General features: G+C 39.2%; 3 protein-coding genes and 1 long non-coding RNA gene across 4 annotated transcripts; 3 read left to right on the forward strand and 1 right to left on the reverse strand.

Annotated features, from left to right (window-relative positions):
* Positions 1 to 1,864: 1,864 nt before the first annotated feature.
* LOC140752613 (transmembrane protein 209) lies at positions 1,865 to 5,805 on the forward strand. The gene is made up of 9 exons (XM_073086978.1): positions 1,865 to 2,337; positions 2,451 to 2,579; positions 3,416 to 3,588; positions 3,937 to 4,153; positions 4,232 to 4,332; positions 4,422 to 4,528; positions 4,634 to 4,802; positions 4,885 to 5,009; positions 5,470 to 5,805. Coding segments are annotated over exons 1-9 (1,302 nt in total). The 5' UTR covers positions 1,865 to 2,335; the 3' UTR covers positions 5,749 to 5,805.
* Positions 5,806 to 6,413: 608 nt separating this feature from the next.
* Positions 6,414 to 7,872, reverse strand: pch2 (pachytene checkpoint 2 protein). The gene has a single exon (XM_073086979.1). The coding sequence runs from the start codon at positions 7,768 to 7,770 to the stop codon at positions 6,499 to 6,501; it is 1,272 nt and encodes a 423-aa protein (XP_072943080.1). The 5' UTR covers positions 7,771 to 7,872; the 3' UTR covers positions 6,414 to 6,498.
* Positions 7,873 to 9,720: 1,848 nt separating this feature from the next.
* LOC140752136 (uncharacterized) lies at positions 9,721 to 13,927 on the forward strand. Its single transcript, XR_012103414.1, has 3 exons — positions 9,721 to 10,058; positions 10,711 to 10,879; positions 11,168 to 13,927. It is a non-coding gene; the product is annotated as an uncharacterized LOC140752136 (long non-coding RNA).
* A 507-nt stretch (positions 13,928 to 14,434) lies between these two features.
* Gbeta5 (guanine nucleotide-binding protein subunit beta-5) lies at positions 14,435 to 22,734 on the forward strand. The gene is made up of 4 exons (XM_073086317.1): positions 14,435 to 14,979; positions 15,763 to 15,899; positions 19,724 to 20,524; positions 21,530 to 22,734. The coding sequence occupies exons 1-4, from the start codon at positions 14,859 to 14,861 to the stop codon at positions 21,539 to 21,541; spliced, it is 1,071 nt and encodes a 356-aa protein (XP_072942418.1). The 5' UTR covers positions 14,435 to 14,858; the 3' UTR covers positions 21,542 to 22,734.
* Positions 22,735 to 24,051: the final 1,317 nt, after the last annotated feature.

A 24,051-nucleotide genomic window follows, 5' to 3' on the forward strand; every position in this document is an offset into this window, starting at 1 on the left:
AACCTGATAACCCTCTTAGTTTAAAAGCTATAGCGATTTATTTACTTCAGGTGCACGATTCCCAAAAAAAATTTTTTTTTTATATTTTTTGTCGACAAAATGCGGTTTAATTTTGCCTGTTTCAATATGTGCACATTATGGACATTCACCCTGTATAATTCACGTGTACAAAAAAATATAATTTCTAAGTATGCTACTTTAAAGCATGTAATGGTATTATTGAAAAGAAAAAATTGTGTTACAGTCCAGCATTTATTCAGCACTATCTATGACACATTTCTACACTTCATACATTAACACTTCCAGTTGTACGAATAGGTGTTTTTTTAAGTAAGGTCGTGTTTACTATCGATGAAAGAGCAAGGGCTAGTTAGTTATGTCAATTATTTAACACTGCAGTAGATGCAGTGCAAAATGTAGATAAATTTATATTTATAAAACATGTATTATACCTCTGCCATGATGCGAAGAGAATTCATGTCAACAAACCGATATTAAGGTCATCAAAAAACTGGCTGGTTTACATTTCTAATTCTACAGATTACTTCACAATTCATTTGAATCCCTTATTTCTATACCTCATTACATGCGAAGCACTTTCACGAGTTTAAAATTGTTGCCTTTAGACAAAGGAAAATAAAATATCCATATAAGTTAATTAGTATTAGCTCTATCAATAGGTGTATGCCAGGTTTTTAGAACACTTGGTCTTTGTACGGTCTTTGACCTCACACGTTAAGCATTCTTTTTCCAATTTGGCGCAGGTATAACAGGAACATATAAGTAATAAATTAAATATTTAATAAAAGAACGATCATGTGTTTAGCAGCCATGCAATATTGAGTGACTATGGTGTTAAAGATATTTTTAAAAGTACTGCACATTCCATATTATGTTGTGGTAATATGTGTTTTTATAACAAATATTATACTGTTCTACATGAATGTAGGACATAAGGTATGGTGTATATATTTTTTTTACGATTATCAATGACGGTAACTATAACGCTCAAATATATGTGTAAAAGGAAGAATTGCAATTCATGAAGCACTCAATTACATCAAAACCATTAATTTATATGGCCTAGACTGTGCTATAATACCCGGCACGAGTCGTGAGCACAGGTGGGCAGTAGTGGGGGTAAGCTCGCGCATGTACACTTTTGGCCAGTCGCAAAAATTGCACGAAAGTGTACAGTAGCCGAATGACACGCGAGCCTCCAATAGACGATGTGCATTGACTGAGGAACCAATCGCGTGCAGCTGGGCACCCCGCCCCGCCCCCATGGCTTCTTCATTCCGCCAAAGAGACCGAAACATTAACTACTGCGCAGCTGTCAGTTGTGCTCACGACTCATGCCGGTCACTATAACACTTGCTTAAATATTTTCTTTGTAAGGTTGGTGTGCTATGTAACCAAATAAGTTGGTTTACTGTGATCATAGTATTATAAATTTTTGTTATTGAATAAAAACAATAAATCATTTTTTTTGTATTTTCTCTTATAAGGCTCCATTTATATGTACAGACATTCAACGTGTCAGACATTAGCCGGCAAACATAATAATGTCACTTTAGTTTATACAACGCAGCCTGCGTTCGGAAATTTGCCAAATCTGACAAAAAAAAAACATTACAAGTTCGAACGAGCAGATAAAGCGTTTAACTTGTATGTTTGCAAGTGCTTGTAGACTCTGAACTGATGATCGAGTGTAGTGTCGATTAAAAGAGTAGGCTATAATACCAAAAAAAGTTTCTTTTCATGCTAACATAATTGAAAGAGTACTGGTGTCCTAACGTATATAATGAAACAAATTAAAACTAATTGTCCATTACAATGCAATACGTAATAGTGAGTAGGAGAATGCGTGGCTCTTAGGACAATATTCGCTACAGAGGGATTAGCGCGAGGAGCATAGTGTGGCTGTGCGGTTATATACTCGCAAGACTACTGAACCTTTGTTATGGAGCCTTCTTTTTATAGTAGCGTTTATGCCGTTATACAAATATTTTGTACATAATTATATCAGACAAGTACGTTTTCTTATAAAAGCTATTTTCACGTATATAAGTTTTAATACTTTTAAAAGTTATTTTTATTATATTGGTAGAGTTGGCAACACTGTATTGTGTGTTTTAAATTTTTACAGTCTGCGGCTATAGATGGTCTGTGGTCTGACGAGTGACGGCTGACAGATGCGTCTGTTGAACGTGGGCATGGGGACAGTGGACACCATATAGTATATATAATTTTGAATTTTGATTTAACTATTAGCATTTGTCCGAATAAGTTGATAATACCAAATTTTAATCTATGTTGGTTGTAATTTCCTAACATGTAAGTTGATATTATGTTGTCCATTATAATAATAACATGCGATAGTATTGACAATCAAAACAAATAAATAGAATTGAGTTATGCACTTACGCCGGCCGGCTGGTGTGTTGCAGGTCGCTCAGCCCGAACTCTGCGCTGGTGCAGCGGACGATAGACATGCACTACGCAAACAGGAAACGTTCAAACTCCATCAAATGGATCGCCGTTAACTCTGTCTTCCTCATATTGTTTGTATACGATCTGTGAGTATAAAACTCATTTGAGAAGTGTGCTAAAGTAAGCGAACTGATTAAGTACAGATGTCTGACTATAGCTTTTGGGTACAGAATTATGTAAGCTAAAATAGGAACCCTATTATTAAGCCTCCGCTGTCTGTCCGTCTGTGTGACAGCCCTCTATCTCTTGAACAATAATAGATTTTTCTTGAAATTTTGACAGAGTATGTATAGTGGTGGCTGCTATAACAACAATTAATATAAATAAAAATAAACAATCCTAATTCATTGGTACGGAAGTAAGGAATCCTCCATGTGCAAGTTCAACTCACACTTGGCCAATTATTTTAACTTGATTAACAAGTGGCTGTGTATTCAACCTGAATAGTTTGTGACACCACATTTTTTGTTTGTAATGAGATTGAAGTGATTACACTGTTTTAGTATTAATTCTGTGAAGGTAGGTCTATGTAGCAAATGACTAGCACTGTGTCAGTCTCCTTAGTGGACAACTAGACACTTCGTAAATAATTTTACTACTTAGTCATTTAACTCTAACTAATCTCACCCTTTCTTAATGTTGATATTATGGTTAAGTCTGTATTGATGTGTTTGAAGTACTCTGATTGACAATAAATCTTTATTAAAAACAGAGTAATGGGTAAGAAAGTACCACCTATTGAAAATAAATAAATAACTCAATATCATCTGTATATGTGTAAGTCCTCAGTGTATATAACTTAAAAGTAACACTCATTTCATCATAGCTCCCTAATTAGTGATCCAAATTGCTCCTATCTGGTATATTACTTGGAAAGTAATAATTTAGGTGCAAGCATTATGTAAGAATGTTGTGCGGGCAGGTGGTGCAAGTGCCCGGGGTACACGACGGGCATGCACTACGCGGAGCTGGGCGCGGCGGGCGCGCTGCTGGCGGCGCTGGCGCACCACGCCGCCGCCGCGCTGCGCCGCGCGCCGCCGCTGCGCGTGTCGCCCGCGCAGCGCCGCCTGCTCGGCCTCTCCGATGCAGACTTGGGTGCGGGTTGCTACGCACGAAAATTTCTTTATTAAACATCTTCCGAGCGTGTCGATTTTGTATGATTTCTTTAACATTGAATTATTTTCTACATTAGTTTCCTTAGATATGTAACTCCAGAAGTCCACGCCTGGGATTCGAAGGCCAGGGTGAGGCCCCGGTGCCTCGGCTCGGTGGCTGGAACGGATCGTAATCCGTTAAGACTGACACGGTATGAAAATTTTGGGGAAAATTGCACATCCAATTATGAGATGAGCGGGTAAAGAACGGATGTACATTTCAAATTCGGAGGGTTTATTTAGATATGTTACATTTTATGTAGATATTTTATGTCTATTCTCTGGGCAGATTCGTCGTTCGTCCTGGCGGAGCCCGGCGGCGCGGCGGAGGGCGCGGCGGGCTCGCGCGGCGCGGGCGAGGCGCCGCTGTCGCTGGCGCGCGCGTGGCGGCCGGGCGCGCCGCGCTCGCCGCCGTCGCCGCCGCCCGCCGCGCCCGACCTGCGCGCCGAGCCGCCCGCGCGCGACCTCTTCATCGCCGACCGTCGCTCGCTCGCAGATTATCTCAAGTAGGTTCGCCTCCGTTTCTCTCCCGGCCGGCCGCCCTCGTGGGAGACGTTTCGATGAGCCGCTTCGGTCCGTTGCAGGCAGTACGAGGAGCGCGCGCAGCCCGCGGCGGGCGGTCCGGCCTGGCCCGCGCCCGCGCCGATGCCTCCGCCCGCGTATCAGCTCGCCGCGCTCGACAAAGGTTAGATCGATTCGAACGATACGTTGGCCCAGTTTACCCGTCGAATCGCAATCTAGGATCGACTGATCTTCAAAAATTTTATTTTACAGAGAGCAGCAACTTGGACGAAACTTCACCGCAGGGATCCCCGCAAGTGTGGTGGCGCCTGCACTTGGATCCGCAACGCTTAACTCAGTGGAACTTAAACTTGCGATTGGTCAGTTACAGAAAGTATTGTACAATTTTGTTCACGAACATGATGAACTCAATACAGAGTGTTCCAGCAGAGGCGCATGGCGCGATAACGGGTTCGTTGTTGCAGTGGATCCACGTGACGATCTTGGAGCGGCTGGTGCGCGAGCTGCGCGCGGCGGGCGCGGGGGCGGCGGCGGGGGGAGCGGGGGGCGCGGGGCCCGCGGCGGCGCATCCCGCGCTTATGCCCTTCCTGGAACCCTTCGCTGATCAACGCTACGTCGTGCAACGTATTACGGGTAAATTGCGCTTGTTGAGCTTGTATTTTCGAGAAACCGAAACAAAGTAATGAAATCTAAAGAAATATTTTTTTAATTTTAGAACTCGCACAAGGAGGATGTCTTAGCAATTATAAATGGAACGGCGGTGGCTCGGATTGGGACGAAAGTAAACCTACCGATGCAGAGATCGTGCTCCATCTCCTGGCCACATACCTAGATGGACAGGTTTGCAACTGAATATCTGGAGTTTCTTATTTCTCTTTATATTCAATAATCATGTTACTATTTTAAGCAAATTCCTTACTGCAATTGTAAAAGGGAAAATCTTTTTCTTATTGGCGTAAATATTCCCTTTTAGCTTGTAATTTATATTAATTAGGTATGTACTTGGTAGTATGTAAATCTTCAATGTGTGTATGTAGTGTATACAATGCAAGAAGTAAATGTGACAGGTTTCGAATGGTTTGTGCTTCCACTGCACAATTACTAAGCAAAAGAATATTCTGTGAGCTAGATTTCGTAGAGTCGATAAAAATGTAGAGAGCCGTTATTACTTAACAAAATTTATGAATACTGCCATAATAGCAGTCTAAAATCAGACAAGTTTAGATGTTTCATCGTTTCATCAAAATAGAAAATGAGCTCGAAATAGTCATGTCCCTGCATAGAATTATAATTTAAACAGATGCCGCAAGCGGGCAACCCGCGGCCGTTCAGCTCGCAGTACCTGAGCGCGGCGCCGGGCGAGCCGCGCGCGCTGGCGCTGCGCCGCGTGGCGCTGCGGCCGCCGCACTTCGCGCTGGAGCTGGCCGGCGAGACGCTGGAGGTGGCGCGCGGCCGCAACAACCTGCTGCACTGCCTGCTGCTGCTGCTGGCCGCCGCCGCGCGCCGCCGCCCGCCCGCGCTCGCGCGCACGCACCTCGGGCCCGCCGGCCTCAACATGCTCTGGATCATCGGCCGGTGACCCCGTGCCGCTGCACTTTTTGTGATTCCATCCCAATAAAATATCCATGATAGCATACTTCTTATTTTATTATATCATTACCTACGCTTACAGTTGTGCTCCCGATGTTACGTTCTAATGCAGAGGTCGACGACGTTTTAAATGTAAACGGTGAAATACTAAATTAAAAATTCATGGCGGGCGCCAACTATCTTATGACGTAACAAATATATAAAAATAATATTATAAAACATAACAACGTAAGCGCGTCACAGTTGACATTTTTTTTTCGGCCACAGATGCGCTGCTACCCCTGAGGACTAAGCTGGAACTCCTCGGAATAGTGTGTCTCCCTTACCACCAACTAGAACATAGCAGCGCTTAGTGTGACGGTGGTGCCGCCGGAATCGAACCATAAAGGGTTTTACCACCTTGTTCTTTGACGTACAGTAGAGTCTAGGAATTTTAAAATTCACATTTTTAAATTTTTTGCCAAAAATAACAATAGTTTAAAGGGCGCACTAAAATTTATTGAAGGGCGCAGCGGTGCCTGCGGATGCCGCGTTGTCGACCTCTGTTATAATGGATTAAATAGATTTATTCGCTCATAAATCTAACTTCTTTCCTAAACTGAGATACTGCGACCTCTGAGGATTGACGTTATTGTGGTAAAGCAACAATGAAAATATTGTCCGTACAAAAACAATTTATCTCCATTATACTTAAAAATTAAATTAATTAAGAAATTAAATATCACAACAATGAAGTCGATCACGAAACTGAGTTCGGTGGGTCATCTCGAAGATCTTGCGCATCCCGTACTTGCTGGCGCAGCGCCGAGTGGAGAGCTTCGATGAAGACGGACAGCGTGGGCTCGCCGCGCGTGTGCAGCGCGCGCGCCAGGAAGGGCAGGCGGCGCAGCGCGCGGCCCGACGAGTGCGCCGCCGCCGCCGCGCGCGCCGCCGCCCACAGCCGCAGGCTGGCGCGCGAGCCCTCCGTCTCCACGAAGCGCGCCGCCTCCAGCACGCGCAGCGCGAACAGCTGCTCGCGCGGCGCCACCACCCCGCGCGCCATCAACTCGCCGCAGCAGCCGCGCAGGATCTCGTACGCGGCGCGCTCCGACGGCGGCCCCACGAGTCTCTTGATGTCCGCGCGGTCCACGAACGCGACGTCGATCGCTCCGGTCACGTTGGAGGTGGTCAGGACGAGGGCGTTCGGATGCCGCTTCAGCCGGTCGAGCTGCGTGAGGATCGCGTTGACTGCTCGGATGGAGTCCGAGGGCTCGAGGCCGGCGAGCGCGGCGCGGCGCGCGTGCGCCAGGGACTCCACCTCGTCGACCAGGACGCACGCCAGGAGCCGCCGGTCGTCCACGATTTCGCGGATCCGTTCGAATAGTTTCGCGACCAGTTTACCGCTCTCTGAGAACCATTTGGAAAATAAGCCGTGAGCGTTAATTTCTAGCAGACGCGCGCGTGGAAAACGGTCTCCGAGCCGCACGGCCAGCTTCTGCGCGAGGGCGCGGCAGAGACTCGTCTTACCGGTGCCCGGGGGACCGTGCAATAAAACTACACGATTCCAACCTATCACATTGGGATCAACTCCGCGATCGGAAAATTCGAACGCAGTTTCAACAAAACGTAGGGTTTCCTCTTTTAATTTGGAGTCATACACTAGGCTCTCCCACAGCCCGTGAAACTCTTCGGCTGGTAGAGCCCATACATCAGCGACTGGGAGCTCTTCGCCCGACGTGTTGTCGGTCATGGTGTCCGTCTCGGCACCGAACGCATCTAGGACGTACACGTGAAAAATAAGCTCGCACTCTGTCGTAACGACTTCAGAATCGTGTTCCACGTCACAGAACGTTATGGAGTGTACATTCTCTCGGAGCTCTAAGTTTTCTTCGAGATCGTTACTAGTTATAGTAGCACCTGGAGTTAAAGTAGAGAAGTTTGATAAATACGAATGGACTATCTCTTTTATGTATTCTTTATTTGCACGGCTCTGTTTCTTTTGCACAACTTCTATATGGAGCGGTATAGTCATTGTTAAGTATTTTTAATTATCTAGTAATTCAAGTGTGAGAAAATTTGTTGTCGATCGGTTTGAATCTGAACTGAAATTAACTGCCAAGTTAGTAATCTGCCAAATGCCAATAACAAATGCGACAGATAATTTACAACGTATATTTTCCTAAATACGTCCTTGTTGTACTTGGATTCTTTTATTTTAGCCCATATATAAGAACTAATCTATGTTTTAGCCTAACTGAGATTAATATCCGGTGTATATTTTTCCATATTTGATATATTGATAAGTGATATTTTTATGAACAATAAAACGTTGTCGTGATTGTAGGGGAGCCCACGTTGCTAAATGTGTACAAACTCGAGCGTCATTGGGACCTATACGATTGTGTAAATTAAACGTTTAAATGATGAAAATACGAGTAAATGAAGAAGTTACGAGTATATAATGTTTTTGTGATTCAGTGGGGGGTTCAGCTTCTAGAGGGGATGATAGGAAAGCTCACAGTGACTCTTCGAACATGCAAAAAAATCGCTATCTTGACATAGTCAGATTCAGCGTCAGATTATTATACAAGCAAATTCAGTTTGATGTTTTATTTATACCCTTATCAATTTGACGATTTAGTCACAGTAGAAATATGAAATTTAGTGGAGGGGTTTTCATATTCTGACGATTTGAAAAAAATATATAAAGAATAATGTATTTTCCTTGTTATGATAGAAAACAATAAATAGTAATAAATAAATTTGAAGGTAATAGAACCCTTTGCGCTTTAGTATACCCTTACGTTGCTACGGAATATAGTTGTGCGTAACAACTTCAGAGCGGACTAGTAGTTTGACGCGGACTATAAATGGCCAATTAGTTATTGGCCCATAACCCTAAGGGCAGAATCGTCGTATACTTATTATGCTCTTTGGTCGAAACATATTTTTATATATGACGTCGTGTGGTAGATAATAATTGATCGACTGGGATATTAGGTACTATATTCTTTGACTATAAACCATGATGATTGACGGCTGAAAGTCGTTTTCATTCATCATTGATCGTCGTTCATCTGGAAGTGTGGTATCCCTATCTAACTTTTCCCATAGTTTCCTATAAGACACCAGCTCGAAGGCCTTTGACAGATCAAGAAAGCACGCATAGATAGGTGTCTTTCTGTCTGTGTAGTATCGCACAGTATGCTTGAGACACAATATTGCCGATTCTGTAGACAATCCCGATCTAAATCCGAACTGTGCGTCATGCAACTGAACATGTTTGTGTAGGTGTTTGTCAAGCAAACTGTCCAAAACCTTTGCTATAATAGTAGCCAACGAAATGGGTCTATAGTTTTTCTTATCAGAAACGTCCCCTGTACGGTTCTTTACTATGGGTACAACCAGGGTCCTCATCATCTCTTATTATACCTATGAAGTTTAAATTTTAATAACTTTCTGTCTAATAATACTTAAACGACTATTACGAAAACTAATGAGTACAAAAAAATGTAAAACGTAAAATTCACAATATCATTGTTCGCTCTTCGCTATGAATAATCTTATTATTCCCGGTTTTGATGCTGTCTTAACACACGGCACAGTCAAAACTTAATAAATGACGTAATAAATAATAAAGAAGCAATAACTATGTACATTGATAACAATAACAAATAATAAACCAAAATATAATCCAGAAATTATTTGTGAATTGTGAGAGTTTAGCTGCGAACAGTACTAGGATGTGAGAGGTACATGGGGCGGTATTCGGGGAGAGAGGCCGCATTCCACCCGTTCGTTTAGTTGGCTTGGTCCCGTCGAGTTGTAGCTTTAAAACCAGGGGGAGTCAACTAGGTAAGTGCAATGGTTATACCTACGGGGGCTCAATTTTGTTGCCATTTTAAATATAGTTTATATTCTTAATATTTTTGTGTATAGTAACATCTCAGGAGATTAAAAAAAAACAAAATAAACAATATGGCGTCTTATGTCCTCCGGCGTAATACCCTGTGTGACATAATTCCTTGCATTTTTAATTCGCTACAACGTTGAGTCGAGCTTGTGTTCCTGTGTTTATGTGTTTTAAAAGTGCAGTCATAATCCAGTAAACCGATTTCGTGTGTTGAGTTTGTAACTCCGCTCGTAATCAGTGGTTATTATTTTCGAGACAGGACTCTATTAGTTAAGTAGTTATTTTATTTGCAATGGCAGATAAGGACACCAAAAGGAAATGTTTTAAGTGTGGGTGTTCGCCAGCTTTAGATAATGTTAAATTGTTCCGATTTCTGAAGCCTGGTGTAACTTTGAGGAACTTAGCCGGTAAGTGCCTAACATGATCGCTAGAAGCCATTTTATCAAACCTTTAATTCTATGATTCTTCGTGCTAATTTTGTATATAAGTAAATCATTTTCCTAAATAACTCCTACGCTAAAAACAAATTACTGTAAAACCGTGTAATACAAAAATATTCCACTATCAAAAACCGTGTGCGCAATGTTCACATAAATATTATATTTTTACATAATAATATACACATTAGACAACTTCATCACTTTAGCCGATTTTTAATCCGTTTATTGTGAATATTAGCAATCGTCAAATTTGCTAGTAGGACGCTAATACGACTCTCATTTACATCCTATGCTATAAATAGAGTTATGTGAACCTTGGAGCACCAAATAAAATAGTCCTGGTTTATTGGCATTATACATATAAATATATGTTTGAAAGGCACCATTATTCATACAGATTATTGGAGAGCCTATTTTAGTCTTTCCGAACATGCATGTAACTTAATCCTTTTATATCTCGAGGGTTGATTTTGCATCTGTCACTTGTGATGAGCTAAGGAAACTTGCTTACATACTTTAATATTTATATACTTTAACCCTAAAATCATTGTCCTCTTAATTTGCTTTTCTGAACAGTTGTATACAAATAATAATTTGGTAACTTATGTTTCATTCACAGCTGTGAACATTGGGCAAAGTTTATTTTCCTGGAAAGGGCACCTACGCTTACATTGCTACATAAACTTCATTCTGAGCACAGAATGCTATGTCAGAAGCATTTTCAAGATGCAGATTTTGTAGAAGAGTCTAAACAGCAATCGAATAGAGATGCTATTTCAATGTATCATGTAAGTTGTTGCTCTAATTTGATATAAATATATAAAACCAATCACCTCCATATTCATGTCTTTTGTCGTAAATGGTATTGTTAGTATCTTTATGTACTTTTATACCTTACCTTTTTATATTTTATACTGGAAACTAGTCAGGTTGGATGATCTCAAAAATTCAGGTAATTTTTAAAAATAAATTATACTTAAAGCTGACAAAAAGGTTCTTTGGAAGCTCTTCACTTGTAATTGTGTATATGCTTAAGCTATACCAAGGAATACATATTTTTTATTTTTTGTTTTCAGGCTAGTCCTACAACTGACTGTGAACCAACTATTGCCGCAGCTGAAGTGGTTAATCCTGTACAAAGAGTTGCCTTCAGAGATCTCACTAACTATCCCTCAACATCTGCTACAATAACCCACACAACTTTTTCTGTTAAATTAATATTTTAAAGATCAAATAAAAGAAATGGATCTACTAGATTATGCTTGTGAAAAGTGCACTCGCACCAGATGAAGGGTTCTTGCCTTGTTTTTATTGTTTCAGTACTTATTTAAGATATCTTTATGAAATTTAAACTGTTTATATTTGTAAATTATGTAACAGTATATGTATGTCTATCCATAAGCTCCATATTTTTTTTTCAGATTATATGTGATATGGAAAATCGTAAGATACAATAAGCATATTTTTGGGGGTGATTTTTCACACTAATCCATGAAGTGACACCTACCAAAAATATTTATTTTTTTATACATTAGTATGCTATTTTTACAAATCAGAATTATAAAATGGTTTAATTGGTGGAACACACTTTAAATAATTAAAACCAATCATGGATATTAAGTGCATATGAATTATTTTTTGTTTCATAACTCATCGGATACGCATGTTGGCTATGTGATTTGACGGCATTCGACTGCACTAATTTGGAACATGTGATTTAGACTCTGTACTTAGTTATGTTATAGTATAATGTGATGTCTATATCCTCGAGGAATGGCAGTAATTTATTAATGAGGGCAAACGCCCTTTGTCGTGCTGACGGCGTTTGCCCTTCGATTTGCGATGGAGCTGGATGTACTCCATCCGTCAACTTTTTGATGAATTACATATCATTAAGAGTACAGTACATGCTCATTGAAGCTCATAATAAGAAAACAAGGTATCGAATTTAAATCACGTGTTCCGAATTCGTGGAGTCGAATACCGTCTAAGTTATGAAACGTTGTTATGCATATGTTTGTGATTACAGATTTGGAAAATTAAAGGTTGTCTTGTACCTTATTTATTATTTTTTGTAAAAAAAATTATTCCCATACACACACATAATTGGTGTCAATTTATTTAAGGTATGTTGCACTAATTTGACCATTTGGTAATTCTGACATGAAATAAATAGCTAATAATAACTTATATATTTTTTGTAGGTGTCAGTTTGGGGTGAACGTAGGAAATTGCGCCTAAAAATATACTTCTCGTTTCTTACGATTTCCATTATTGTAAATATTCTCAAAACAAATGATATTGAGTTTATGGATTACTCCAGTCAGTGAGGATTTTTGCCATACAAAAGGTGGTTTAGTGACAATTTTTACATATGTTGTTAAGGTTTGTACTTTGATGAAAAATCCAAATTTGTGACCTGAGCAGTGCCCGCTCGGACCGCCGCCTTGGATGAAAGGTGTTAAATTCTGTATTCTTCAATATAATACTTCAACAGTTGATCCAACGACAAAGAGGTTCAAAACAAACTAAGTGAAAAAACAAATACACATTTATTGTTTCAACAATTTTTTGGACGTCTCACATGTATTGAGTTATAGCAGCATAAAGATTAAAATTTGTTTACAAATTACAATTTTTGTTGGAATAAATAACATTATATACCACTTTCTTACATCAAAATAGGATTATATGGCGAAATGTATTCTAAATTACCACCACCTAGTGAGTAATTTGGAATATTCTGCCATGTAATCTTATTTTGGTGTAAAAGAGCGTTAAAAATAATATAGTGATATTTGTTCCAATAAATTGTAATCTGTGATCAAATTTTCATGTTTACACTGCTATCATTCACATACACGTGAGCAAAAATAATGTCCAAACAATAAGAAATGTAAAATTTTCTCTTCAAGTATTAATTGAATGATTTAGTCGTAGCATCAACTATTGGGGTATAATACAGATGTGGCGGTCGGAACGGTCACTCCTCAAGTTCACGAATTTGAATTTTACATCAGAATACATACCTAAACAACATATTATATAATTTTGTTTATAATATACCTAATAGTAAGTGGCTACTGTCGCTCATGGATGTCAGTTATCAACCCTGTATAAGATTAGATTCCTAGCAGAGGTTGGCCACAGATGCACTGCTGCCCAGGACTAAGTTGGAAGGCCTTGGAAAAGTATGCATACCTTACCACACTCTTCAAACCAGAACACAACAGCGCTCCTTCACCACACTCTTCAAATCAGAATACAACAGAGCTCAACACTGCTGTTACTAGACAAAAAAAGGTGTGGCGCTAGGTGTCGTAATCGAACCACAAGCAGTTCTATCACCTTAAAAGAGTTGTTACTCCACCGTCTTTTGTATGGCAAAAGTTTTTTCCCCTACTAACTGGACTAGATAGCTAGATATTATTTAAATTTTAAAAATGTTATCTTAAATATGTACAGAGAGAAATAAATCGATAAGGCTTGTCATTCTCATTAATCCCTTACTAGATAGATCCCTTATAGGATAGAGACAAGTTTCATTAGTATATCTATTTGATGAAGAATAATAAAAACAAGGTAAACCCTTCATCAAACGAGAGTGCATATTTCATACGCTTAACATACTAGAGCCTTTATATTTGTATGATAAGATCATGTCAAATGCAATTAAAATGATTTGCATTATTCAAAGGTTTTAGCAATAAATCCCAATTTAAGTTTTGAGTTATAAATTTTACACCCGTAAGTCTACATTTACTGTAAAGACAGGCAAACACGTGAACTGTATTTCTTAAAACAGTACTTTAATTTCAATATAATTTTGGAGCATATTTTAAAAATGTTTTATTTTACTTTCTTCCCATATTTTAAACGTAATGTAGGCACTTTTATCTGTAAAATATAAGCATTGTAAAACAGATTTGTTATGCTTATATTTTACGAGTAAAAGTGCCTACATTACGTAATAATTCAAAAAGTAATTTGAAATGTATTTTCAAATTTCCCGCTCATAATTATTCAAATTTCCCGCTCATAATTTTTCAAATTCCCCACTCAAAATTATTCAAATTTCCCGCTTAAATATTACGCTCGGTTTACTGGGGGCGAACTCTAGATGGCGTTGCTAACTATGGTATCGCGTTTTTTGTATGAAGTCGTCGTTCTTCTCCGTTAGGAGTATAGGTGTTCTGTGTTTAAAACTCAATTTGCTCCTCCGCAGTCGTTGTACTTTGCAGTACACAATTTTAAATAGGCCTACGCACTTTTGAGATTTCTTGGTCCTTATGGCTAGTTCTTTCGTCCATTATTATTCACCTATAAAAAACATTTAAAATATTTTTTTATGAAGTTTACTGTTTTATACTATTTTTATTTATATTTTGTCTTTTAGAATTAGCTGTTTTTTGTTCGGAAGGGTTGGCAACATTGTCATCATATAGTTAGAAGTATAGGTGTTCTGTGATGCCTACCTACCTATTAGGTACCTATTCTATTGGGTTTTGGGCTATTGGAAACTATCTGATATGACCGATTTTAATAATACAGAAATCTGAGTAGTGGCATCGGTTATAGCGTTTGTGTCTTTAAATAAAAAATAAACCCCTTTTCCTTATAAATAAAGATAATAAACTTTAATATGATTTAAGTAAGCTGATACTTCGAGGAGCACTTTGCTTCCTCGACTGTGCGATGTTCGAATAGATATTAGATGCGAGTGAGAATGCGGTGGTAGTGGCGGGCGGCAGCGGAGTGCGCGAGGCGATGGCGGCGGACACGGCGGTGGCGGCCAGCCCTGAGGAGACGCTGGAGTCGCTGCTGCGCGAGGTGGAGGCGCTCAAGCAGAAGCTGGAGGAGGAGCGCCAGAAGCTCAACGATGTCACGCGTGAGTGCTTCCTGCTCCTACTTGCCGCACCATATCGCTCTTCACCTGTCTGCACTACTCCTACGTATTTTATAAATTTCAAAATATCCTCCTATACATTGCAAATATTAGAAATATTACGTTTTTCTAGTTTAATAAGACAGACTAAGTAACTCAAATGCTGTTTACTAAGATGCAATATAGATTAAATGTAGCCTAAAATTTAGATTAAAGTTAGTCAACAATATTTCATCAGCAAGCTAACCAAGCTGGTCTGCTTCTCCGCATCTTGATTGTATTTCTTTCCAACATTTGTTTAAAGCGAGGAAAGTTGAAGGAAAGAATAAAACTGATACATAAAGTGAAGATATTTACACACAACAAGCTTGGTATGGTTGGACCCAATATTATAGGCATGACCCAATATTATGGACAACAGGCCTACTAAACAGGCTTTCAATAATTAAAGTTAGTATTTATGAAAGCCATTTACACATAGGTGTTAATCTCAGGTAAACTGAGATGACATTTTTTTTAACACTCTTTTATTAGCTTGATTGTACTTTAATTTGTCAATCTTACTTCTTATTGTAGGAAATATTGGAGGTGCAGTATGCACTTTCTTTGTGCAACTAATAAATAAATAAAACTTATACATGAGATAAGAGCTTCTTTTCATGGTTTCTAGATTTATGGAGATGAACCTGTACAAGTATATTTTTATCAAAGAGTATTTTCTAGAGCAATTACATTGTTTCTATGGTGTTAATTTAATTTGTTTATATGAGAACATTTTACTTGTAGTGTCATGCGTGGCGGAGCGGCTGGAAGCTATTAACACTCCCAACTTAAAGTTGCGGCGCGTGCTGAAAGGGCATCAGGGCAAAGTGCTGTGCTCCGATTGGTCACCAGACAAGCGCCACATCGTCTCCTCTTCCCAGGTAAATTGTGATATCACTGTTGTGATACTTATAATAATATCTATGTATGTATTTTATAGACTTAAGGGCACATTGACTGATTAGTATAATTAAGTAGAAGTGCTTATGTTGTTACCTGTAGTGAAATATACTAGTGGTGGGTCGTTGAAGTTGTTTCCATCAACAAAACGTCAAGGTTAATTTCCGTTGATCAAATCGTTAATTTCGTCAACGAGTTAACATGCTCCTAATATCAACTTGCATCAGCAATCGGTTTTTAACTATGCTGCAATGATTAACGCATCTCTATTGACGTGCGGTAAATGTTATTTTGAAAACAATTTGACGTAGTGTGTATTATAAATATCAAGAATTGATATAAATATCAATTCTCGATATTTATTTATTTATTATTATTATTTTTTTTATATTTGGTTCACAAATTGAATGTAACACTTATATACATAAAACAAATCTTACAAAAACAAAACAATGCAGTATTCATTCTAGAATAGTGAACACAGCTTACATAAGAAGACAGATTACATCAGCTTACAAAAATAAAAAATAAAGAAAAAAAATATATATATAATAATAATCTAACCAGTTACTTTAGAATAACATCTTTAATTGTGTTTTGGCTGAGGTTAACGATCCATGGAATATGTCAAAGGATGAACAAATGGCATTGTATGACGATAACATTCTGTACAATGGAGAATGTTCTCCTACTTTTGTTCGACAATGTGGTACATGAAAAGTCTTTCTATTATTCAAACGACTACCAGGACATGGTATTTGAATATCGATATTTTTTAAGAAGCCCTCACAAAACACCATACCATGAATGATTTTTATAAAGTAATAAAATATCTGAAATTTTACGACAGGCACATAATGATTTCATATTATAAAAGTTTAATCTACTTTCGTATGAGTGTAATTGTTTGCAGTTATTATTAGTATGAGATAATTGATACAGGAATCTCTTTTGAATTCATTCTAATCTATTACAATGTACTACGTAGCCTGGCGACCAGATTGAGCTATTATATTCAAGGATGCTTCTAATTTTGCTTCTGGACATATAACCGCTGATCATTACTAACTGAGATCTATTTTGTAGATATGACTTACACCACCGAAACAATGAGCCATGAATTCCCAACTGTGAGATTCTTTTAAGTAGAATACAATGGTCAATTAAATCAAAGGCTTTACTAAAATCTGTATATACAGCATGCAATTCCTCTCCGTCGTCTAAGGCTTCAGCAATCTCATTAACAAAGCCTATCAAATTAGACGCAGTAGACTTTTTAGGTAAGAAACCGTGTTGTTCAGGATGAATCATTTCTTTAACATGCCTAAAAACTTATTTGGTATACCGTCTAAACCTGCCCCCTTGTTAGAATCTAATCTTTTTAAAGCATTACATATTTCAAATTCAGTTAATATACAATTAATAAAAGGTGCTACACATTCAAGTTGTTCACATTCAACATTTACTTTTGAGGAACTCTGGGACGAAGTGTATACCGAGTGAAAATAATCAGAGAATAAGTTTACTATTTCCTGACCACCTGTAGCGATTTTTTGATCAAAAATCATTTGATTAGGTAGCGTGTTACTGTTACGTTTTTGGTCATTTACAAAATGCCAAAAATGTTTGGGTTTACTTTTAATAGTTTTGGCGACGCTATCTTTAAAATTTTTGTAACATACTTTCAACATAGCATCATAGCGATTTCTGAGCGAAACAAATGTTTCTTTATCTCTCGGATTTCCATATTTTCTAAACCTTTTATGAAATCTTTGTTTCTCTTGCGCACATTTTATTAATGGCAGACTGAACCAACTTGGGTATCTAGAGTTCCGCGACCTAAACTTTGGTGTATATATTTCTATTACAGATTTTAATGTAGAATAGAACTGAGATACCATCTTCTCCACTTCAGCTACATCTTTCCACATTTCCAACCAATCTACATTTGATAATCCTTCTTTAATTTTCACATATTCAGCTTTATTAAAATTAAATACAGGGATATTTTTGTGTTTAAGCGAAGTTTTGATTTGGTCTAACTTAATATCTATTATGAGGGCTGGGTGGTATGGGTCAATACGCGTTAAGGGATGTAAGCATTTAGAAATGTCTAATTTGGTTGGTAAGTCTGTCAAAATCCAATCAAGCACGCGACCGCTCTCATTACTAATATGGTTACACTGGACTAAGTTATTAAACAGCATCTCGTCAATAAACATGTTATCAATCGTATTATTACTGACCTGAGGAACAACAACAAATTGATTGCTATCATATTGCCACATTATATTTGATAGGTTAAAATCTCCAACAAGAATGGTCATAGCTGATCTAGGTATAAAATTGATAATGTTTGTCAAGTTTGTAAGAAATATGTTAAGATAGTTCTGATTTATTGGTGTATATTGGTGTATATTGGTGTATATTTTATAATTATTCATTAGGAAATTATTAGATATATTCTACATAATTGGAGTTTAAATTATGTTTTTATACCTTACACAATTACCAGACAAAATTAATATATATGCTCGTCTGCTACTCATATATTATAAAAAATATATATTCTTTTAAATTTTATTTTTAACGTAAGTTTAATTCTAAACAAAATAAAATTTACGTTGAAAATAACGAAACGTGCCGTTCAACGTCGTTGACGTATTTAACTACTTAATTTCTATTGGGTCAACGTTGATTCGTTGAAAGTGAATCAACGGTTGATTTAACTAGTTCGTTGATTCAACGACCACCGCTAAAATATACATATTATATATTACACTATAGTATAATATGTAAGTAATATTCATCAAAAAATATTATTTTATTGTCAAGTGAGAACTTGCATCTGTTGCCATCATTGAACCTGCACATGGTGGCCACATGGGTACATTGACCTGTAATATATATATTTTACAAAAGGAGCATGCATCCAAATTGGAAAGATTTATAATCTAGTCTTGTAAATCTTTAAGTATAACTATTACTACTAAAAGTGTGTTTATCTATATTCAATTTTAATCTATATACAGGGAACACTTTTCAAATGGATCTTCAGGGCAAAATATGATATCAAATCAAATCAAATCAGTCTTTATTTGATAATAAGGTTATACAAAAGGTGTTAAATTGATACAATGATCTCTTATTTTGCTAAAAAGCATGAAAATATAAAATTATAGTTAGTAGGTATTACATTTATTAATTATGTTTATGTCAACTATTTTATAAAATATATTTTAGGGTCAATTTTAACAATGTCAATATTTACTTTACTAAAGTCACATTGAAATAATATTATCATTTAAATATTCATTAATTGTGTAATAATATTTTCTTAAGTCTATGTTTAAATAGTTTTATATTAATATATTTTAGTTTGTCGGGCAAGTGATTAAATAAAATTGGTCCCATTACATATATACTTTTTTTGAAAAAACTAGTTTTACTGGTGTGATGCGGCAGTACATAATATTTGTTTCTTTTTTACGTTGATATTTGGATATTATAAGGGATAGCTAAAAATGCTGAAAGGAGTTAGGAGGGCGACTTTGATAAAAACTAAAAGTGCATAATTAGATTTTTTAAAAATCACAGCACAATGTAAACACATTCTGTACAAAGTAACAAAAATCAATAATTGAAACGTTTATGAAATCATTTTGTACTCTTAATTAGGTTTATCGGAATTTCTTAAGGCTCGTAATGATTTAAGGCAGGTTTAAGGTAGAAATCCACCTTCAGTCGAAAAATAGAAATCGCATAAATATGCATATTATATTTGTGAATTACAATGTATCGACAGGACGGCAAGGTGATAGTTTGGGATGCATTCACGGCTACCAAGGAGCACACCATCTCCATGCCCAGCACGTGGGTGATGGCGTGCGCGTACGCGCCGTCGGGCAGCATGGTGGCGGCGGGCGGGCTCGACAACAAGGTCACGGTGTTCCCGCTGGGCGGCGCGGCCGACGACGAGCCCGCCGCGCGCAAGCGCACCGTGGCCACGCACACGTCCTACATGTCCTGCTGCCTGTTCCCCAACACGGACCGCCAGATCCTCACGGGCAGCGGCGACGGCACGTGCGCGCTGTGGGACGTGGAGTCGGGCCAGCTGCTGCAGAGCTTCCAGGCGCACGCGGCCGACGTCATGGCGCTCGACCTGGCGCCCTCCGAGCTGGGCGACACGTTCGTGTCGGGCGGCTGCGACCGCGCCGTGCTCGTGTGGGACATGCGCTCCGGCCACGCCGTGCAGGCCTTCGACACGCACCTGTCCGACGTGAACAGCGTCAAGTTCCACCCGTCGGGCGACTCGATCGCGTCCGGCTCCGACGACTCGTGCTGCCGGCTGTTCGACCTGCGCGCCGACCGCGAGATCGCGCGCTACAGCAAGGAGAGCATGCTGTTCGGCGTGAACGGCGTGGACTGGTCGGTGAGCGGGCGGCTGCTGTTCGCGGGCTACAGCGACTACACGGCGTGCTCGTGGGACGCGCTGCGCGGGCAGCGGCTGGGGCTGCTGCTGGGCCACGAGCACCGCGTGGCGCGCCTGCAGCTGGCGCCCGACGGCACGGCGCTCGCCACCGCCTCCTGGGACGCCACCGTCAGGGTTTGTATCCATTTTTATATTACCTGACCGTTAGAACGTCGTCTCGAGCCTTGCAGTTCCCCTGCCGGGCACCGGTCTCGCCTCGGAATGAGAAGGGTTAGACCACAGTTCACCTCCCTGGCCATGTGCGTAATGCGTATTGGTGGACATCACATAAATTGAGAACTTTTTTTTAAATTTCTTAGTTACACAGGTGTTTTCCTTCACCTTTCGTTGATGCGAGTGATAATAAATTTCTTATTTAATATTTAGATTATAAAAAATAAGCTTACTAACCATACAATTATTCATGTAAACATTTGTATGTGTTGCGCGAAGTCAACACATTCGAAATCATACCATACGATGGTATGTAAATGCATACCCCGACTTACGCGAATTCGACTTACGCGGTTATCACTCGGTCTCGGTTATCCTAAATCCATTATTATATTGGACACGTAGGGCATTCAGCGATCCTCTATTACATTTGGATCATAGGCTGCACGTGTAAAATGTTTGACAATAAGTTTTAAACAAGGTGACCTTAACTTCAGCGTTACAACGTGCGAACCTACGCACCAACATGTTACACTGCACTAAGAACGCCCTGTGCTCCCTTTCCACGTCCAAGTCGTCTGAGAGGTCCGCATTGACGCAATGCCCTAAGTATTTAAATTCGGTGACTTAACTCATTACAGTTCCCCCAAGTTTAACAGAAGGCACAGATTTAGGAACTTTATTTCCTGCCTTAAAGATGAGTTTTCACTTTTCTTAGACTTATACCTAAGGCCGTTGGACTCTGCATATGTGGACCTCTCGCAAATTTCTATAGGCACCTCGAGAGCTTTAACTGATAAGCTTAGCAAAACCATATCATCGGCGTAGCTGATATTATTCACGCATTGTCCGTCGATAAAGCATCCCACCCCCGCTCTGCTCATCAATCAGTCCATTTATGTAGTCATCAGTCCAAATTGAAATGCCGAAGAGAGGTGCACATAGTGATGTAATCCGTTTTTTTAGATCTGGGCGTAGCGCGTCCCTAGGTACATACCTCCGAGCTGGACGCGTCGCGCCGGCCGCGACCCGCCGCGCGCTGTCCCGCGGCTTGCCGGGAACCCACCGCCCCGCGCCGGCCGGGTCCACTGCCCTGCGCCGTCCCGGGGACCACTGCGCCGCGCTGTCCCGGGGACCACTGCCCCGAGCTGTCCCGGGGCCCACGGTCCCGCGCCGTCCCGGGGACCACTGCGCCGCGCTGTCCCGGGGCCCACTGCCCCGCGCTGTCCCGGGGCCACGGTCCCGCGCCGTCCCGGGGCCCACTGCCCCGCGCTGTCACGGGGCCCACGGTCCCGCGCCGTCCCGGGGCCCACTGCCCCGCGCTGTCCCGGGGCCCACTGCCCCGCGCTGTCCCGGGGCCCACTGCCCCGCGCTGTTCCGGGCCCGGCCCGTTCCTGCACGACACGCAATGATAATTGTCGTGTTGTTGTCCAGCTCTCATCAGTTTTCTTGTTCGTAGATTAAAACCCTTTTACTATTATAATATAATACGTATGCATTGCTAGGTACTCATTTATGTGAATGAATGATGATTGATAAGTTGCGATTCGTACAAGGAAAATAGGTATGAGTATGTAAATTTTTAGTTCATTCCGTCGTTATGATTAAGTGTTCTCTGACCAGCTGGTGGTTGAATTGCTGCCTGAATTCGTAATTTGTGCAGCACACATTGATTTATTATTTGCACAATTTTATTATTTCCGTTAAGTATCACATATCAAAGATTATATTGTTGTTGTACTAGAGTTTTTACATGTTTCAAGACAAATAACCATATTATATCATAGTAATACTGTTATCAAAGTGTTATTTATAAAAAATAAGGAAACACATGTATAATCAAGAGATCATGTAATCTATTTGATTTTCTTTAGTTTTCAACTAAAAAGAGGTATGAGGTTCAGTGCCGTGTTTGTGTATCACATTAAAAACTCTAGTCTAATATAAAAGTAATAAATTAATGTGATTAAAATCAAGAGATATTTTTCAGATATTCTCAAAATAAATTATTTATTATCATATGTATAGCTAAACCACATCTACACACTACCTTAAGGTGCTAGCCAGCTCATATTGTATTATTTTTATTTCTTGATTTTTATCATTTTGACAATTTATACTATATATTGTGTATACTGCAAATGTACCGTACCATATAATATGAAATAAATGTAAGAGTAATTCCAAACAAACATGTAAGAGTGATTCCAACTTACTCCTCTGATAGCATGTTAAGTGCGTGACTTCTGCTATTTCTCCTATTGGGAGTTTGTTGCAGATGTGGATGGATAGAAGTCCTATTTACATGTTGGACTGCATCTCATCAGGATATATTAAAAACAAAATTATAAATGTATTAGATAATTATAATTCTTGATATGTTCCCACTTTGTTGGTATTCTATTTCAGATGTCAGGTTCGGCGGTAGCCATAGTAATAATAGTATATTAGTAGAAAGGAAAGCATTGAGATCCCAAAGAGCCTGTGCTATAATGTATTAGTGTAACAAGTAGGTACTTACGATCTGTTAATTAGTACTTATCTCATAACTTTATTGTGAAGAGAATATGGAATGTAAATATATGCACATGTTGGAGATAATCATATAATGTTAGTTGATAGTTTTGATTCGCATATTACACGCGAGTGGACGGCGCAGCGGCGGCTCACTTGTATTACCAATAAACTGAATGTTGATTATTTTGTTTCGTTTTTTCCTGTTGGTCGATTTTGGGTGCGGTGAAGTAATTTAAATTACATACCTACAAAAATTTCCAAAATATGTAAGAAGTTTCGGAACGCGATCGATGTATTATTGTGCTAAATCGAAGTAAAAAATATTAAGCGTCATTTACAGTACCTCCATAAACTACAGACAGTCTCATAAATACATAAATCCGGGATAAATACATTTGTACGCCTTTTTTCATTCGAAAAACGATCCATTACCTTGCCAAGTTGCCACATCTAAAAAGTTGACAATCAGGTGATCAACTGCCTGAGGACCATATACACTGGCAATTATGAACGCTGTCACAACTGACATTCGTATTTATTTGGCAGACAATCAATAGCCAACATTACTATGAACGAACTACATGGCTCTCTATTCGGTCATAGAGATGGGCCGAATTTTCATAAAACGTGATATTTTGTAACTTTTTTTTTTTTAAATTCAATTGGAATATTTATTCGTATTAAACTAAAAATTAATAACTTGTTATTAAACTGAAATGCTCGTTTTTGAAGGTGGCCCTGAACCCGGTGACCGGTGAACTCGTTGTGGTTTCAGGAGGTACATCCACAAAAGAGTATAGTAACCAAAATAGTTGTGACTGTGTTCTTTATATAGGAACTATTTTTGCTTAATAACAACAGTGTTTAGCGCTGCTGTGTTCCGTTTTAAAGGGAAGATAGGAGATTTACTTATCCGAGACGTTCCAACTTAGTCCTCAGAATATAATCTTATCCGGTGTTGATAGTAGAAG

Source organism: Epargyreus clarus, unplaced genomic scaffold (genome assembly GCF_041222505.1).
Source record: "Epargyreus clarus isolate Ecla_fem2 unplaced genomic scaffold, WU_Ecla_fem_2.2 ptg000024l, whole genome shotgun sequence".
In the NCBI taxonomy this organism is placed as follows: domain Eukaryota; kingdom Metazoa; phylum Arthropoda; class Insecta; order Lepidoptera; family Hesperiidae; genus Epargyreus; species Epargyreus clarus.